This window comes from Pecten maximus, chromosome 4 (genome assembly GCF_902652985.1).
Source record: "Pecten maximus chromosome 4, xPecMax1.1, whole genome shotgun sequence".
NCBI lineage: Eukaryota > Metazoa > Mollusca > Bivalvia > Pectinida > Pectinidae > Pecten > Pecten maximus.
Genome location: NC_047018.1, coordinates 27016743 through 27036391, shown reverse-complemented (window position 1 = coordinate 27036391; position 19649 = coordinate 27016743). Strand labels below are relative to the sequence as shown.

At 33.6% G+C, this 19649-nt stretch overlaps 1 protein-coding gene across 2 annotated transcripts; it reads right to left on the bottom strand.

Moving 5' to 3' along the window:
- Positions 1-2731: 2731 nt before the first annotated feature.
- Positions 2732-19526, bottom strand: LOC117325660 (vasculin-like protein 1). 2 transcript variants are annotated; one of them, XM_033882062.1, is made up of 12 exons: positions 18121-19526; positions 14625-14729; positions 14282-14312; positions 13099-13295; positions 12555-12767; positions 11571-11646; positions 11254-11339; positions 10832-10951; positions 10387-10530; positions 8899-9005; positions 8293-8389; positions 2732-7673 (listed from the first exon to the last, which is right to left on the bottom strand). In XM_033882062.1, exons 2-12 carry the CDS (start codon positions 14694-14696, stop codon positions 7530-7532), a joined length of 1287 nt encoding a protein of 428 aa, XP_033737953.1. In that variant the 5' UTR covers positions 14697-14729; positions 18121-19526; the 3' UTR covers positions 2732-7529. The 2 variants fall into 2 exon arrangements, with proteins under 2 accessions (XP_033737953.1, XP_033737952.1); XM_033882061.1 differs by having other exon boundaries at positions 14270-14312; positions 18121-19524.
- Between the last annotated feature and the right edge of the window lie 123 nt (positions 19527-19649).

Sequence of the window (19649 nt, the reverse complement as noted above, 5' to 3'; positions counted from 1 at the left end):
CAGGCGCACATTATCGCGTACTAATCTTAACCTTTTTGAGGAAGATCCTGACAACTTTCTTCAGAGATTTGTCACTATGGATGAAACATGGGTCCATCATTTTACCCTAGAGGCCAAACAACAATCGAAACAATGGAAGTACCCTGGCTCTACTCGGCCAAAGAAGGCAAAGACTGTTCTATCAGCTGGGGAGGTTATGGCCTCGGTTTTCAGGGATGCAGATGGTATTCTGCTGATAGATTATCTCCAAAAGGGACAAACAATCAATGGCACATACTATACTTCACTTCTGAGACAGTTACGGGGAAATATTAAACTTTAGCGACGCGGAAAGCTCACTGAAGGTGTGTTATTCCATCAGGACAATGCTCCTGTTCACAAGTCTGTCGTTGCCATGGTTGCCATTCACGATTGTGGCTTTTAATTGATTGAACATCCGCCTTATTCACTTGATCTCGCTCCATCAGACTTTCATCTACATTTGTATTTCCAAAACTGAAAACAGCTATTTCAGGCACCCACTTTCAGTCCAATGATGACGCCATACATGCAGTGGATGACTTTCTGAACAGCCAAGAAAAGGAGTGGCATTGCGGCCCTTAAACACCGCTGGCAAAGAGTATAGATACTGAAGGGAATTATGTTGAAAAATAATACAATATGTCCGGCAAAATTCAAACCCTTCAATACAAGGCTCACAACATATCTATCAGTTCCTTGTTAAGTTGGTATGTTTCGTCCATGATGTCTTGAGTTCTGAATGTTAACCCTAGAATAATTTTTTTTATCAAAATGATAAAACGATAAAACAAAGGCAATAACAAAACACGAAAAAAAAGACAACATTAAATGTAATAAATTTGATTATCATAACATTGAGTGATATAAGACCATGTGATGTTACTATAACTGTAAAGTAGCCATTTTATATTGCTACAAGGGGGATATCCCCGTCAATTACCACAATCCTAGAATTCCCAATAGACCTTCACACCATTTAATGCTGCAAACTTAATGGTTTGTGTTTGATAATATTTTGTTCTGAATTATGAAATATCCAATGATTCATTTTGATAAATGTTAAAATTTAGAATTAAACAAGAGTTATTAAAAGTCATTAATTTCCCGTGATTAAAGAACATTAGCCTAATCGTAACACAATTGCTTGATGTAATACAATAATTGATATATAGTTTATATTTAGCCAAGTGCTAACTTATTATAATAGAACTTATCTTGTTAAAATAGAGTAACAGTCTCCGTACAAAAATGTCGACTAATTTTGAAGTGTGTGGGATACACAACTGTTAGATAATGTCATTGATGTAAATACGTGAAGGGGTTATTTCAGTGAATTGCTTGACTAACAAATACTGATCTTTCATACATGCAATAAAGACATACCATCGGACGGTCTCTTTGGAAAAGTCTCCAGAATTAAAAATAAATTTACAACAAGCGTAAGATAGGTCACCATTTGGTTAAACCTAAAGTTTGAAAATTCAAAACGGTCGGTAATGGTCATCTTCATTCATTGAGAGAAAAAGAGAACCTTTCCCCAAATATGAGAGAGTAAGCGGATGAGCTGAAAAGAATGGTGGCCGATTATGTCCATTTCTTTCTTTTTCGCGTAAAAAACAAAACAAACAAAACAAAAACCGCCGTTTTTATTTTCTTAAGTGACGCCATTCCGTCTTCGTTTAACTTTAATAAAACGGCGCTTTTTTCGCCCCGAATAAGCGCCGTTTTACGTTAATTAAATGGTCAACATAGAAAACCGTGTCGAATTGAAGGATGGGGGAGGGGGGCATTGTCCATTTCTATTTCTTATCAGAATCAAAGGATTTACATAATTCAAACAAGAGGCCCAGAGGGCCTGTATCGCTCACCTGGTATCATGAGATATGAAACAAGAATTATGCTCAAGTATATTTGTCCATATTTAGCCAAATTGACCCCTTCTGGCCCCGCCCCCAGGGAGGTCAGCCCCATCATTTGTACAATTTTGAATCCCTACCCCAAAGGGGATGCTACCAGTTAAATATGAGAGATATCCATTGCTTAGCTTCAGAGAAGAAGTCGTTTATATCAATTATGCGAAACTGACCCCTTTTGGCCCTGCCCCTCAGCCCCGTCATTTGTACAATTTTGAATCCCTACCCCAAAGGGATGCTCACAGACAAATATGAGCAATATCCATTGCTTGATTTCAGAGAAGTTATTTATATCAATTCAGCCAAATTAACCAAATTTGGCCCTGCCCCTCAGTTCCCCGGGGTCAGCCCTGTCATTTGTACAATTTTGAATCCCTAATAACCCAAGTGGGTGCCACCAGGCAAATATGAGGGGGGGGGGGGGGGGGGTTGAGTCCCCACCCTTATAGGAATGCTTTTGACCAAATTTGGTCAAATTCTGATCTGTGGTTATGAAGAAGTCAATTTGGTCCAGGACATACCTATTGTGCATTATTAGGTATTGAACAATTCACTGATGCAAAAGGTGTTGTCTATCCACTAATTATCAGCAAAGAGATCCAAGATAAATATTGGTTCCCAAATTTTATCAGGGAAGAAGGATCATTTTAGGATAACCTTGACATTTCAATATTAAATGACCTGATTCCAGTCAACTCTTCTTCACTAATTGTTAATCAGAAATGCACATCAGTCATTGATATCATGTAAGACTAATGTAAAACAAAGTTAGAAAATAAATGAGACAAATAAATCCATACAGATCATTGCAACTTTTATTAATAAATCTGCAAAATGACAGAACAATATACCATCTCTGGTGTGCTGCTCATCTCAGCGCTGGTGTAATTTGTTTTCAAAAGAAAATAAGTATGAAAGATGAATAACATGATAATAATGTGATTGTTATCTGCTGGCCGGTTACCACACAATCTGTTGGGATGTAACAGGTGCCCGCTAATACAAAATCAGACAAGCATTCAATGTAATGATTCAAACTGCACAAATTTAACATTATATAAATATATGTAGTCCCTTGTATCCTTCAAGTGGAACTTATTTTTGCACAAAAAAATAATTCTACAATGGTGTTTTTAAGACCCCATATTTACAACTTTTATTTATTGTTACAAAAAAAGGAGGACAAAATAACAAAAAAAGGCGACATCAATCCCAGTATTATGGGTAAAGTATGGAAAGTGTTAGGCAATGTCTGGCCAAGGAAACGGGGATGTAGTTGTTATTGGACATGAAATCTCCAACATGATTCAAGTAGCTCTGAGTGTTTAGTGCCTCCATCCAGAGGTATTTGGTACGATATATATTATCTGATATGAAGCTGCCATTTAAATCTACAATACAAAATAATCCAAAGCTAGTTAATCAATTCCTTTAATTGAATCTGTAATTAGCCATTATATCATAACAAAGAAATTGTGTATAACAAGCTGTGGTCACCGAACAGCCAATGAAAACAATGGTCAGTAATCATAGGAGCAGATCAACCAATGAAAGATTGAAGACATAGAGAGAATGAAATAGAATTAAGTTTACCACCAAAGCACCTAAATCAATAAAGACAAACTTTGCCATATGTTTACACTATTTCCTGGTAATAGTTCATCAATGCAAATTGTTTTATCATAATATCTATAATGCAGACATCTACATCAGAAAAAAGCTTGTCACCTAATTTCACTTCAGGTTACTTTTCAAACATCCCATAGACAGTTTCACATGTCCAAATCTTGGGATTGAAATGTCATAATCAACAAACACATTACCCTGAAATATACTTCATATTTCAGGCATGATTATACAAGAAATTGTAAATTGAGAATTACTTTTTCAAAATTATGATTGTTTGTGAACAAGCACCTAGCACCAGTATATTATGTATGGAATGTCCCTAAATATTTAATGTTCTAAAGTTGACAGTGGAAAAAAAGACATGGTTTAATGCAATTAAGATCAAGACCAAGAGTTATGTAGTGGAGAGATCCATCTCCAATAACGATTATATACTGAATTCACCCACATCAAACTCTTAACAGTGATTGTTGATGGGTAACAATAAATGTAAATACAGAAGGCAAGTGTTACCAATGTTTGTTATTTCACATCTTTTTTTTCCCAGTATAATTTGTGACAGTAGGCCCACACAAATCTGGACCAACTATACTACGGTAAATGAAGGGAATAAAGAGAGGATTGCTGGCATTTTTACCATAACTCTCGACCACAAAAAATCACAATATCACAATATGGATCAGGGTTACGAAAATCACATCATAATCCACCCACTCCATTTCCTTATATGTTAATATTTCAATAACCTGTATGGCTTTAAATTTCCTCTGGATTCATTTCCTGGTGGACTACTTGTACAATATGTGTACTCCATAAATTGTGGAATATACTTTCATGGTCTTTTTGAACACAGAAGATGTATGGCTAGAATTAACGATACAAACTAAAACAGGGTATCAAGCAGAAAATGATGTTTACAAGTAATTGTTTTAAGAAGCATGAGAAATGGAAATACCGGGTATGCTGGCTAACAGAGTGATCACCCTAAAGCACTTTAAAATTTCCTTTAAACACACAGAACTTCTGCAGGATTTGGTTATTGAAGACTAATATAAAAGACCATTTAAATGCTGATAATTTCTACTGTAATTAAGTTAATGAAATTGTTTAAAATTTATAAAAAAATGAAAATGAGAGAAAAAAAAATTGCAAATACTGTAATATCCAACTTAATTTGTTGTACCTATGTAGATATACAAAAAAAAATATATAAGGAACTGAAATCACAACAACAAAGTTACCAGGTGTAAGTGAAGGCTGTGTTACAGTACAAAAATAGATGAACGATTCAATAGCACTACATGCACCAAACCTATTTTTTGACACAATATCACACATTCAAAATTTAGCCAGTAGCAGTCCACATTGAGTCAACACAAAGATTGTATATTGAACAATTTTCCCACACAGAACTTTGCACCCTAAACCGATTTTATATTGGTTCATTAAAACAAAAATTTTAAGTCTTGAGAAAACAAAATCTAAATATATACACTGTCTATATTTAATTATGTATGGTACCAAAACCATCCGACATTCTGCTTGGGTCTTTTGTGGGAAACATGATTTGCGTTCCTGTCTCCTCATGATGATAAAGACAGATATTAGGTACCATTAACACGTTAGTAAGTCTACATCCAGATACAAAAATAACTGAGACAGACAAGAGCCTTTAACCCAAGAGCCATTGCTGACTAGTCCAGGTAAAGTGGTAAGTTTGGGAAACAGAAAACAGTTTGATTATGTTCCATTGACATTATGAAGGTGTTCATAAGCATTAAATGTAAGCATGTGGGGAGAGCACAAGACCAACACAAGCGTTGTGAAGATATACTGATGGTATCAACACCTCTAACAAATAACTTACATGTGATAAATGCATTCAGTACATGTAGGTAGCTGCTATTCCACAACATCTTTACAAAGAGCTTTTTTCTGGCACAGCTTGAACAAGAAGGAATACCTTCACCACCATAACTAGTTCATATCTACCGGAGAAATTCGCATAAATATAACCTTTTCCCCCCTTTTCGTAAAGAAATGTTAATTAAATAATGTTCTTGCAAAACATTATTCCAACTTTTTAATTTATCACTATACCTGATTTCTAATATTTTTCAAACTTATATTACTGGTTTTCAAAACATATCTTCAAAGTTATTTTCAAATTGTATTTAACTTAATGAAGTTCAAGGAGAGGGATTTTAATTGCGAAGAACAGTAATTAATTATACAATGCATAATTTCATGGTTTCTATATGTCTGACAACAAAAAACAAACAAATAAAAGAATAATAAGTGAATTACTAGCAACTGTGACAAAGCTGTATAAAAAGATAATTTCATTTCCAAACATTGCTTGCTTACACACTGCTGTGATTCACATCACAAGGAAAGCTGAACTATTTCCTCAAAACTCCAATCTTCCACTTTATAGTGCAAAGAAATACCTCAACTCTAAAGTGTTCTTTTCCCTGGGAGTGGCATATAGCAAGTCATGTTTGAATCTTCAATAGTTAGTAATACTGAGCAAAACCAGGCCATCAAAAATATATAAAAAAAAACATTATTTCTTTAAAGTACAAAACCATGATATGAATAACATCACATGTGAGTGATTTTCAGTCATAAGCTACTGTAACATTTACTAAGATACTTGAAAACCGTGTTTTAGCATTAAATGGTCATTTCTACAAACCAATTTGACATTGGCACATTTTCTTTTAGTTATCAAAGTTTTCGCTGTTCATTTATAGGTAATAACAAAAAATTATTGAAATAAAAATTTTTATATAAAAAACTTGATTTCAGATAAATTTTAAAAAAAAAACAAAAAAAAAAAACTGTGATAAATTTAAATTCTAAGGGTAACTAATCAACAATATCCGAACAAGCTCAAATTTATATATTTAACTATCAGTTTCAATTGTTACATCATAAATCATGATTTAATTAATGTAAGTCAATTCAGATTGATCTTTTTTTAACATTCAGTAATTATCAATTTTCAAACCAAATACCACTTGTTCATCTGATCAATTAGGCATGTTGAAGTCTACAGGTAACATCTAATTTAGATTTGGGAGGCAAGTCCATCAGAAAGGCTATTTATGGGTACTTAAAATGAATCTAAAAATTTGCATAGGTTATAAATTTTTACAAATACACTATAAAACTTATTAATTGATGAGACTGGGAGGGTGATATCAAATTGGTATACCAAATCAACATGTCCTTTTTAACTGCTTAATATGAACTGAAATCATGTAAATAATGACCATTGTTAGGAATTCCCATTCCATTAGTCAGACAGTGAAGCATATATTTAACTTGAATCTGTTAACATATAGAAAAGAGAGAACTGTCCACCACAGCTACTGTTTAACATGCCTCATGCTTTCCAATACACAGTACATTCCATTACACTATCATTTAGTATAGGTATTTTCAAAATATAACAATCTTTCCTTTTATCTCGCTATGCATTGTCACAGCTGTGTACAAGTGCATGGTACAAGCTTTACTCATTTCTAGAAATATCTACAAAATGATTTCTTATAAAAATACTTGGTATAAAATGAGAAGCCTTCTCTATGTTTTCTGCACCAATAATATACATTCATAGAAATCTGTGAGAGAATGATGGACTAGTCGAGACAGTCTCGTTCAACAATTATCTCCCTTTAAACAGTTTTACATAAACTCTCTTTAAACAAACTCTTGACAAAAAAAAATTGAACAAAACATGTATACATGTCCATGCAACCAGTGCACGTTTGTATGCAGTAGGTGCTCAGTCTATAGTTGCACAAATCCTGTATTTTTATCACCAAATAATGCACAAACATTCTCCAAATGATGCTTGTTTATGATCACATGAAGAATATCCTTAATAGGTTGTGAAGCGTAAGACAATGGTTATGACATGGTATGCCATTTTTTCTGCGTATGCGAAGGAAGCTAATGTTAGTGACTCGATTCCTCCTCCGAGTCTGAGGACGACAGGGTGTCATTTAGCTGATCCTGTTCATTGGGGCGATAGTACATGATGTGTTTAGGACTCAGAGCCTTGTTGTGCAAGACACGGCTAGCTTCCTTTTGTTGAGGAACCTGTGGAAAAAAAATTCTTCAAAGATTAAAATACAATTTTTATAGTTTCAAAATCTTACTGTTGTACCAAAAAACGAATCATATAGCAAGACCTGTGTCAAACAACGGTTTATGACAAATATTTAACTTTTTTAACAAATTACATTAGAATTTTCTTACCGAGTTGTAATAAAACTTCATTAAGTACAGCAATCCTTTTAGATTCAAGCAGCATGAATCATCAAATAAATGTTCACATAACATAGATCAACTTTCATTAATTTATTTGATTTCTATATTTCCCTTCATATTTGTGGTGTTATCATTACCATTAACAGTTTTTTTTTCACAAATTTTTAGATTCTGAAATGTTAAAGCAGATAAGGATAATTTTGAGTTTAATTAAGAGTCTTTTTAAGGTGTCTTGTGGCTACCTTACTGAACAATAGAAGGGATGTTCATCCCACGACATCCAGAGCAATAGGGGAAATGTCCTTTGTCTAAGGACACAACTATGACAGCATAGACTGGTCTCTGATCTCAGCTTCCTGAACACAAAAACCACCCCGAGTAGGGATCAAACTACAAACTTCAGATCTTCACACGAGTATGAACTACCAACCGTTGTTTCAAGCCATACCTGTTTTGAGAAGCGCTCTTGAAACTTTTTCTTCTCATCCTCTGTTATTTCATATTCTTCCACATCTGCCTCATTCCATCCCATCGACTTCAATAACCTGATATAAATATAACAGTACCAGTTGATCTCCGAAAAACATAACTTAATAAATGCTTAACTGTCTCATTTTGTAACAGTTGACAAGTAATCAAAAACTGACGGCCAGACCACAATTCAGCTATGCCATGTCATGTCCCCAACACTTACCATGTTTCATTCTCAAATGAATTAGGTGAAATGTAAATCTACAATTGACTGTTATCTGTGTATCAAAGTATGTACTATATCCTTCCTTCATTTACATGTACAGGTAAAACCCCAGATATAATATGAAGTTTCCCCTGGTAAATAGTACATTGATGGTTCTTTGTGTGAACTTTAAATGAGTCATCATTATGGTGGGGTTGATGACATAATATAAAACAGACATGTTTTACATAGATTAACTTTCTCCGGGGATGAATTTCTGCAATACACATATGTACATAGTTATGATTCCTGAATTGATCAAACTATGGAATTCTTTCATTTTATTTGTCATATAAGATCATTTAGAATGCAACGTACCTCTGTTCTGCCTCTAAAGAGCTGGAAAGTAGCCCATTTTCAGCATCACTGAAATCTATAGTCTCAACACCATTGCTTATTTTCTCCACATTTCCATCTTCAAAAGCCTTAAAAAAAAGAAAGAATTTCTATTAAATCAGGTCACTTAACACTGAAGCTGAATAAATAACTGGAAAAAGAGATCATAAAAAATAATTATCATGAGATTTTCAATGATAAGTTATAGATTGACAGTGATGCAGTCTTAAAATAATGTCGTATGATAGAAAATTAGCCTTCATCCATAAGGGCATGCTATGATCATATATAAGATGGAATACCATTTAAAGAGAGAGGATTTACAGATTTATTGTGACCCATGGGTGTCTAACCACACCAATGGAGCTAATTTATTTAAATCAAACCAAAAACAGTCATGTAAAAAATTGAAACAATGATCTTCATGTTTTTTTTATGCTCCAAGGGAATTGAGAAAGATACTAGATAGACAGTTTGCCTATGAGACTTCATGACAACTGGGAGTTCACAAGTTTAATCAAGACGGTGAATGGATGTATAGATAGAGGTACCAAGGGAAAATGTACAGTGAAACCTCACAATTAGCTCACATTTATGACCAACCTGCTATTACGGGCACTTTTTTTCAGTCCCGTTATTTTTCTCTATATGTCTTTGTATTGGTTGCTTAGGTAATACAACACCTAAGCGACCTATTATTTCGCCACTATATTACATCATTAGAAATTTGTCTTATATATTCAGTAATGTTATTTTCCACCAATACATCATGTTTGGCTAGATCTTTTTGAGATAACTTAAAAGAACTGTATAGTTTTTCCTGTGTCATTGGTTAATAATACGCTTTGATATCAGTGAAGCAGTGGCACAGTCTTTCAAACACGTTGCGAACTATGATCATGTGGACTGTTAAGTGATCATTCATTGAGGCGGGATACCTGAACAAGATTTACGAAGAGACAATAATATAAATGCCATAGATTTTAATTAGATTAAAAAACACTGTATTTTCGGATTTTTTCTGGTGATTTTTATTGCAGTGTAGTAGTCATATATCAAAACAATGGTCATTTAAGGATATATTACAAGAGGGACTTGTGCAGAACACACGTTTACTGTACTGGTATACCATACAGAGTCAAGGTTCTTGATGGTCAAAGGTTAATGTAGTTAACCTCGGTATTAAAACCAACCCGCTATTAAGCCCACTTTCATTCAGACCCCCAGGTGGTCTTACTAGAGAGGTTTCACTGTAATGTTAAATTCTTTGTGGTGAAGCTTTATGATGACCTGGATGGCTGTTTTAAAGCAAACAAGAAAGAATAAATTGCATTTTTTTCTTTATTGGAAGGGTAGACAAAGGTTGTCAATACTTTCCTATAAGTAAGAATATTATTAGCATATTTAAGCAAACTTTTGCAAATTGAATAATTAATGGATGGAATGTTATTTTTTTTGTAATCCTCTTACCTTTTGATCATGTCCGCCACCAACGGAGGATCCTTTTCTGAGGGCCTTCCAGAAATCACTCTTCTTGTCACTCAGGGTACGGGGCTGTGTGACCAGCCTTGTGTTAAGAATATCTATAGGTGGTGTCGGAGACTGTCTGGAACCCTGTTCAAACATCAAATTTACATGTGATTTCTGTTGTCTGAATTCACTTATCTCATCTATCATATGATAAAAGGTTAAACAAAATGCAAACAAAATGCTACATCTTATCTTGCCATCCTAGGATATCTTTCCATTCCACTATAGGAAATAATAGAAAGTATAGCAAGTCACCAAATATTACAACAATAATAATATTACAAAGAGCTGAATGCATTAGGAAATATTTAACTTTGTTATATACTTGTGGAAACATGTGGCATTTCTCCATAGATGATTTAAACAAATGGCAATGAATACTTGCCTCCTTGTTCTGGCCACCAGAATTTGTTGGTGACAGTGGCGACTTGGTGCCAGAGAAAGGATCCTTCGGAAATCCTCCATTAAATCTAATACCATCCTTTGCTGGTTTTTTGATATTTCCCTGGAGTTAGAAAATAATGTTAAAACATTTGAAATAAAAAAAAACAAACACCCCAAACATTTCATCTTATTTTTGGATATAAAGGAATTTTCAGTTAAAAAAAAAAAATAATAATAATTGAAAGTATATATTTCCAATGAATAATTTTTTTCATTTATTTTAATGTTATACTTATTACCATGTTGTTTTGAAATTGAAGTTAAATACTTTGTTTGGACACTTGACATTCCTTGAATAATTTAATGTGAACATGCCCATTACATTTTGGAAATTAATAGTTTGAACACATGGTCGGTTTTTACCTTATTTGGCACAAGTGCTTTGTACATATTAGCAGTAGCTCGGTCTCCAAATTTTGACGATCCCATTTTACCATGAGGAGGGTGTTCTGACGAAAAAAAACAATACAAGTGAAGAAAACTCGCCAAATCTTTAGTAAATCTTGTTTCATGATACTTCCTTGACAAAGTGGTAACTATTCATCCACACAAATTTGAACAGACTTTTTACTTATCTTTTCAACATAATATTGATTTCTTTTTCATTAACTTTCCTTTATGTCACTGTTTTATAAAAGTCTCAGGAAATTGAATTGAGTGATATTTAAGAAGACACTCACCCCAAACACTTCCACCATTTGTGACTTTGGTAGAGTTACCTGCCTTTTCAGTGCTCTCTTCTCCATTTAAAGATGGCTGAAAATTAAGATGCCAAATACATAACATATACTTGCCATATGTTTTTTTGTTGACATTTTACATTTGGTGAACAGCTTACAGTATCACAACAGACACTAGATATCTCATGACAGTTATTGGTAGGTGTAAATATTACTAAATTACCAGCAGAACTCATGTTCTCAGAAACAGGTTTTTATTACATTATTACTAATAGAATTTAAGAAACTATCCACTTTATATAATCTTGTGTCACCATTCCTTATATAAATCAAAGTGATGATAGTGATGATATAACTTTGCTTTGTGACTAATCAAACTGTGCTTTCTATCTAACACATTGCAACTCAAAACGGTTTCTCAGATCATATCCAAATGAAGCAAAGGGAGAAAAAAGCGAGGTTTGTTTTTGTCCACTTCTTATATACAAATAATGAAACAAGATAATTCAACAAATTCCAGTTCTCCTCCAAATGTGAAAATATAAGCAATGAATTTGTGAAAGAACTAATTCTACACACTGAATGTTGTGAAAGAACTAATTCTACACACTGAATGTTGATATCAATGTGAATGAATTCAAGGAAAATCATAAATTTTAGTAAGTGACTAAGAAGTTCATTACAAGTGAACTCATGTCCAAAATAAAATGAACTCATGTTACAAGTATGGAGTTCAAGAAACAAGAAGTGCAGCTGCAGACCTAACAATTTTTTTCTTTGATGTAGGTCAATGGTAAAAATGTAGGACAGCGTGACCCACTTTTGATACATGACATACCACCTCACCTAAGTGAAGATATGTCCCAAGTTATAAAGTGGCACCTTTGACCTGTAACCTTGACCAAAGACCACTAAAATCGTATGTGTAAAACTTTAGTGTGAATATGAGCAAAAACATGGAGAGACAGACATATCCAAACATACAAAATCATCCTGAAATGAGGTCTTTTCCTTCTCCTCAGTTTCTTTTCCTTTGCTTTTCTCTGCTTCTTTTCCTTCCTTTGAATTTGAGCGCCCATCTCTTTCATAGTGACTTCGTTTAGAACTGGCTCTAGAGTTTTGATATCCTGGGTAGTAGGGGTCACCATAATAGTCAAATGGGTAGAGATCATAGTAACCAGGATAGCCGCCATTCATCTGCAAATATCATCATAATCTTATTCTCAACAGTTATGACAATCAGGGAATGGAGGGTTTGGATTCAAAATGTGCACATTGTTATCTGTAAAACCCTATACATCCATATAACTGGCATGTTTTATTCTCATATTCTTAGGTTAACAACCATGTACAAATGTAATAATGTATCTTTTTCTTAACCTTTCTGTAAAAGAAAATCATCATTGAAGATCTTTTGTGTAAGAGTATCTCCCTTTATTATCACAAAAAGAAATTCTAGTAACGTCACAGTAAAATAATATCTATTGAATTTAATAAAAAACTATCAAATAATTTGCAAGGAATATACCTGATTATAACGAATTCCTGGGTGCTGCTGATATTTAGGGTCACGGCCAGGTGACCTAAACATTGATGACTGAGATCCATATTGAATGCCATAGCCATTATAATAGCCATAATGTCCATAGGGAGGGTAGGGGTAGTAGTCTTCTTCTGTTGGATGATGTCGATATTTCCCTGATGAACTTCCAGAATGTCTTCTACCTAAAATCAGAGAAAATACAACTTGTTGCCATTGCTGAAAAAAACCTCAAGATCTCTATAAATTTTTTACCAGGTTTTGACTACGTTGACAGACTGAAGAGACAATTTATTGACTTATTCTGGTGCAATTGCAAGGAAAAGTTAAGTATTTTAATATCATATGCTTTTCTAAGTTCCATTAATTTCCAATATACATGATAAGGAAGCAAATATTAAACCAGACTTCATTTTAAAATGGAATGTTGATGTCCTGAATAAGGCCAGGAACCGCTTAATATCTAAAATTATTGTCCTATTTTTATTTGTAAAACCTTCCTAATTTGCAATGAAATAAATCAGCAGGTAGGTGTAGTGACAGGCCAGCTACTGGCCAGCGTCAACGACAACATTGTGAAATGATAATATAAGTGAAATGATATCTGGCATACATTTGCAAATTAACTATTTTTAATTTTTAGATTCTACATCCTATGAATTCAGTATTAATTTCTATAATATTAACACAGCTTCAAAGAAAACGCCATCGGACAAATACTATCCCCACATCCTGACCAGTCAAAATGGATCACTTCTGCAAACTGAACCCTCTCTAAACCAGCCAAATGTTAATGTACCGTGCATGATCAGTGTAGAAGTTTCATTGTATTTTATTATTTCAGTATGTTTTTGTAAGTTCAATTAATTTCAAATTAAATGAAATCTTCATTTCTTCTTCATGAAAATCATGTACAGATACATGCATGTAGACCGAATCACGAGCATCTAATTATAAGGATATTCAAGTTGCCTCATTGAGTATTAGCCATGTTCTAGTTTCATCTGTACCTTAATCTCTACTTTTTAAAATTATATTTTAGAAGGCACAGGGAATGATTTTAATATGCATTGAGAGAAAATCAATATCTGTACCAACAAACTGTATTTTATACTATAATAATAACTGTGACTGCATGTATATGCTTGCACCAGCTTACTTTTATCACTACCTGAATCTGCTTGCTTGGAACCAGATGGCTTCTGAAACAGAAAATAATACATGCCAGTTTCGACTCTAAAAATCTGCAGTGACATCAGAAAAAATACTATAATATGAATTGAATCAACCTTTTCTTAGGGATGCAGACAAAGATCTCTTAGTAAAACTGTATTTTACTATATAATCATTATCACACTTGGTTGTTTTACAACAGTTCAATAGAGATAGATTTCATTTACATTTCATCATGGTGTTTGTTACATATATAGCCTCTACCTGATGATACATATATGCCCCAAGTAATAAAATCTTCTCTCACAAACTAAATAGTGGAATTTTACTTCATAACTTACAGGATTATCCTGAGCAGGAATCTTAAGCCAGGCTGGTGCAAAGTCGTGCTTTGGAGCGTTGTGTGTGGCCATCACAGGTCTCTCACCATGATGATACTAAACAGACTGTTAAGAAGAAGTCATCAGTATCATTGTAGTAATATATATAAATCAATAACTAAAGACTTTTCTGGATAAAATGGGTATTTATGGAAGTGTTCAGGTTGCAACGTCCGTATAAATAAATGGTAACCCCCTCTTGATAATTTTCCTCTATAAAAAATACCTTAAGTACAGATTCCTTTTGATTTAATATTAAAATTCTAGCAGTATTATCATTAATCCAAATTCAGTGATACCAAGATGAACAATATGTATGGATGTCTTTTGTTAACTCAAGTAAACAGGAACTGAATAATATATTTGACAACACATTATACGCATGTAATAATGGCACTTGCTGGACATTAGGGTTACTGTATCAATATTCCTGGAATAGACCCCAGTCTGATCTTGGCATCCATCAATGATCTTTATTTGGTTTCATGTACCTAACTTTATACATCAATTTGGTCTTTTCTCTTCTTCTAATAGTTATATATCTTAAAATTTATTTTGCTGTGTTTAAAATTGTCCTTTTTGAGTTAGTGACAATTGCAAAGATAATTCAAAACTTAACAACTGCGCATGCTATGTTCATGCAGAAACAGGACCATTGCTGATCATGAAGCCACACACTATGCTTTATATTAAGAGTAAAAAAAGACAGATACAATGTAAAATATGTAAATTCCAAAGACCGTTTTTATTTAGTAGCAGTGATAAAGGCTATTAATTCATCAAATTCAAAATACTTAATAATAGTGTGAGGGTAAAAATCTATTTTGTGGATAGTGACCTTGAACTCTGACATTTGAAAGGTCAGGGTATGTCCAATTCAAATATGCATATTTCATCTGTGAAGTTTCATTAAAATCTATAAATGATTATAAATTCCAAGTAAGTCTGCATCTTCTCCAAAAAGAAAACATAACCAGAAGCCCATGGGTCAATGCATGGTCCCCTTTGGGCAGGTGATCATGACCTTAAGATGTCAGGAATTAAAAGTGAAAGAGGGAATAGGAAGACAGGTTCTAATTTTTTTTTAAGTAAGTGCATGCACATCTGCATTCCTGGATGTTTTACTGATAATGATTATGTATAAATTTCAGGAACTTGATTGACTTTGCATCAACTTTCTGCTGAAGGATGCACAAGCTCACTTGAATTGGCATACTATGATAATGTTAAATTCTTAGATTGGTTATCTAAGATTTGGTGTTTAAAATGTTCACGACATTTCTTCATAAACTTCATAACGAATCCCTGCAACATTCCTGTCCCATGTATAATATTCTTACAGTCATTCATTCAATTTACTGCATTTCTTTTTCTGTATATGAATTGAACTTTCAGGTTCATGATTAGATATTGGATCTTTTTTAACACATTCACGTTACTTATACAAGCATTTCGCTATCAACTGCTTTAAATTAAATCATTCCACCTCAAGCTCCTTATTGCTATCGGAATCTCAATTGCGTAAACAAGCCAGATTTCATCTAATAATCACTTCATGATCAGCCATTTTTGTATTTCGTGAAAATGATGCCAGAACCAATCAGAAGTATTCTACTTTCCTGTTGTTTTTTTTGTGTGTGTGAAGAAATCATTTGGACTCATCCTGAACTAATTGGGATTTATCATAGAAATACTCACCCTGAACTAATTGGTATTTATCGTAGAAATAAGCCATACTTAACTCGCTGAAATAGGCAATGATTGCTATAGGTGGTACATGTACAGCACCTAAAAATGTCCTAGCTATGTATACATATAATAAATATTCATTAACCTTGGACTCAAATTTTGCAAGCACATCATCTTTCACTATTCTTTGCTTTCCAAAATGGGTCTAACCAATCCTAGTGGATTAAAGTACACTTCATTCTGTTTATATATTTCTTTATCACTATAGCTGGCAGTTTTCAAAAATTGCAAAGGTATGTGGAAACATGATTGAGAAATCAATCTTTCTTACTTCCCCAAGAAAGTGAGCTGATTGTTTGGTCTCGACTCTTGACACATGACTGGGTAAGTAGATTTTAACACTTCAATAATGGAGTAGTGAATACATAAGTTATATGGCTTAGCAGTGCTCAAAATCAGATGGAAAATCCTAATTGATCATACTAAATAAGATGTACATCGATTACTTTAATATTATCGATCAGGAATTTGGTTGGTCAAAATTTTCAAATCAATTTTTGTTCATAACACTTTATTGCGATGTTGCACAATGCACTTTCATCATATACCTATATAATTAATAAGCTTCTAAATTATTTCGCCTTTTAACACTTACCAGTTTTACATTTCTAAAAATCACATGTTTATTTACTGGGGCAGATTTTTGGGTCTCGTACATGAAAAGTCACAATTTAAAAAAAATAATTAAAATTCATTTTGCAATTGTAAAAACAATGCCCATTGATAACTTTCATTACAATACTAAAGACTGCAACCAAATGATAATTTTAGTTCGATTAAAACTTATAGAAAGGAACATGAATATGCTAACAAATTTAATGAATCGATTACAGAATTTCAAAATTCCAATCAACTGAACTGTAGTGTGATGACTCAATGATCAAACAAACCAACCTCTTATTGATATATTATTGGTTCAGATCATTTATTTTCTCTTGGTGGAGTGATGAAAAATAAGTGACCTTTTGCTCTCTAACATACATTTAATATATATAAGGCAATCAAATCAACCCTCCAGTTTAACACTACTCCTCCCTTCAAAAAGTCTTTGCCCCCACCCAAAAAGACAACTTCGACTAACTACAACCCTGATTTTCACCTTTCACAATTAAATTAAAGCATATTATTCTCATATAGCTTACACTTGGATTGTCTACAGCATCAAATCTGCAAAAGGAAATTAAAGAGTAAGAAAAATATATCCTGCCCACAATGGGCCTCGAACTAGTGACCTCTTGCTCTAAATGTGTACATCCTTTTTATATATGTCAAAGAAAAATTCCCATCAGTCTGAGCTAGCATGGGAGACCTTTATGACTGCCAGTTTGTATACTCCCTCTTTCACAAATACTGCGCCCCCTTAGACAACAACACATATTTTTAACCGATAAAGCATCTTGAGTGTTTTTTGAGATTTCTTGGTTTTCAATGGTCATTTTTATAGCTATCAGCAAAATATTAAAACTTTCAAACAAATGCCAAAAGTTTAATACTGACACCAAACCTTTAAAACTTCAAAAGTAATGAAAAAAAAACCCTCTGCATTTCGAACTTGTCTCTCCCTCTTTATAAGCCTAAGGGAAGATCCCACAACCCACAAGTCTGTCAGCTAGTATGCTGACCTTATATAGTTATTTAATATAATTATTAACCATTATTATAATGTTAAAATGCTAATAATTTCAATGCTGCAGTAATAACAACTTACCAGTATTTACTTCCAAAAATGTCCAGCAAGTAATTCCCGTCTATATGGTAGGTAGTATTGAGCTTTTAAATCTGAAGGTCCTGTGCTTTCAGAGAAAGTCTGAAAGGTCCTCTTGACAGTGCAAAGTAGAGTTGACTTGCTAAGGTTTTATCGTTCTTGTAATTGGGATCACTGCTTTGATATTTATTGCAGAGTAGGATGATTTATCGTCTCTTTCAGAGCAATAAGGCACTTTTGCAACTTCTATAAAAAACTGCAGTATATTCACATCTCTCTAATAAATTCTATTTATTTACACATCAAATCCTCAATAAAAGACCCTACAACATTACTGTCTTTGACAGTGGCAGTGTTTATCTACCAACACTAAATATATACAAAACTATTGACGTTTTACAACCTTGTCTAACATAATGATGATTGCATGATGATTTTGCTTGGTCCAGAAAATGAAAAGTGAAATTCAATATCTCGTCCTGTCAAAGTTCATGTATAGCATTCATGCAAAGACCCATTTTTTGATTGAAGTCAAATATTGACTACGGGTCAGTCTATGATTAGAATATCCATTCATGTACAGAACATAAATGTAGAGTATAAACCCTGTACATTCCAGTAACACTAAACTGGGGATGTAAACAGTGTTCTGACACAAGTTGATGCCTCACTTTTCTTCTTTCTATTTCATGATGTCATTTTGTCGTACAAACTTGACTTTGAATAATACGAAAATAAAGAATCCATTACTCTGTAAAATATTCTTTGTCAAGTCATCTGTTTGATTTGGTACCAGTCCACACCAAGGTGCAGTGTGTCTGGTCGGCGTGTTTATTTCAGCCCTTCTAATGGCCTGTCCTTGCCCTTGCTTGGCCTTGAATTCACTGCTTCCTTCGGTGACAATCACATTTTATTCCTAAATAGTAACACCGAACATAGATAGTATTAGTTCTTCCTGCACTCAAATCATTAAAAACGGTATTTAACACTCGAACGTCATCTGAAATTGAGTAAGGTTGTACGCGTTTCACAAACACCTGAATGTTCTGCATGGACGTCCGAAATCGTTGTTGTTTTCATAAGACTGAAATAGAGTTTAAGGTGTATTTCGCGTCAAATACAAGTCAATTTACGACAAATCATTCTTCATAGTACTTACTTCCTCAAGCAAATGGGTTGTCAGATTTCCAAAATGCGTACTTTTTCGATATTTCGAAGTTTTATTGACATACTTTCTTCTGTTCTACTTTCAGAAGCAACAAATATGGCGCACCTTCCCAGAATGCTTTGCGATACTCTCCAGTCAGCGACTTATTTTTGTTTATAATGAAGAATGCGTTTTGAATGCATGCTCATATTCAACGCATCGTTTGCTCAATATTTTCCATGAATCCATAATAACGCTTCACACATCAGTTTTCTAAAATAAGGCTTCATTTGTCAATTACAGGTGAGCTCAGTATAAATCTTACTGCCCGAAAGGTGGCGCCACCGTCAAATATTGCAATCAATCATGCACTAAGTCGGTCGGC

Coding starts and splice junctions, on each gene's coding strand:
- LOC117325660 (XM_033882061.1), bottom strand. CDS start 14,696: ATGGCCACACACAACGCTCCAAAGCACGACTTTGCACCAGCCTGGCTT. Junction 10,952..11,253: donor AAGCACTTGTGCCAAATAAG/GTAAAAACCGAC, acceptor TTCTAACTCCAG/GGAAATATCAAAAAACCAGC. Junction 7,674..8,292: donor AAGAGCGCTTCTCAAAACAG/GTATGGCTTGAA, acceptor TTTTTTCCACAG/GTTCCTCAACAAAAGGAAGC.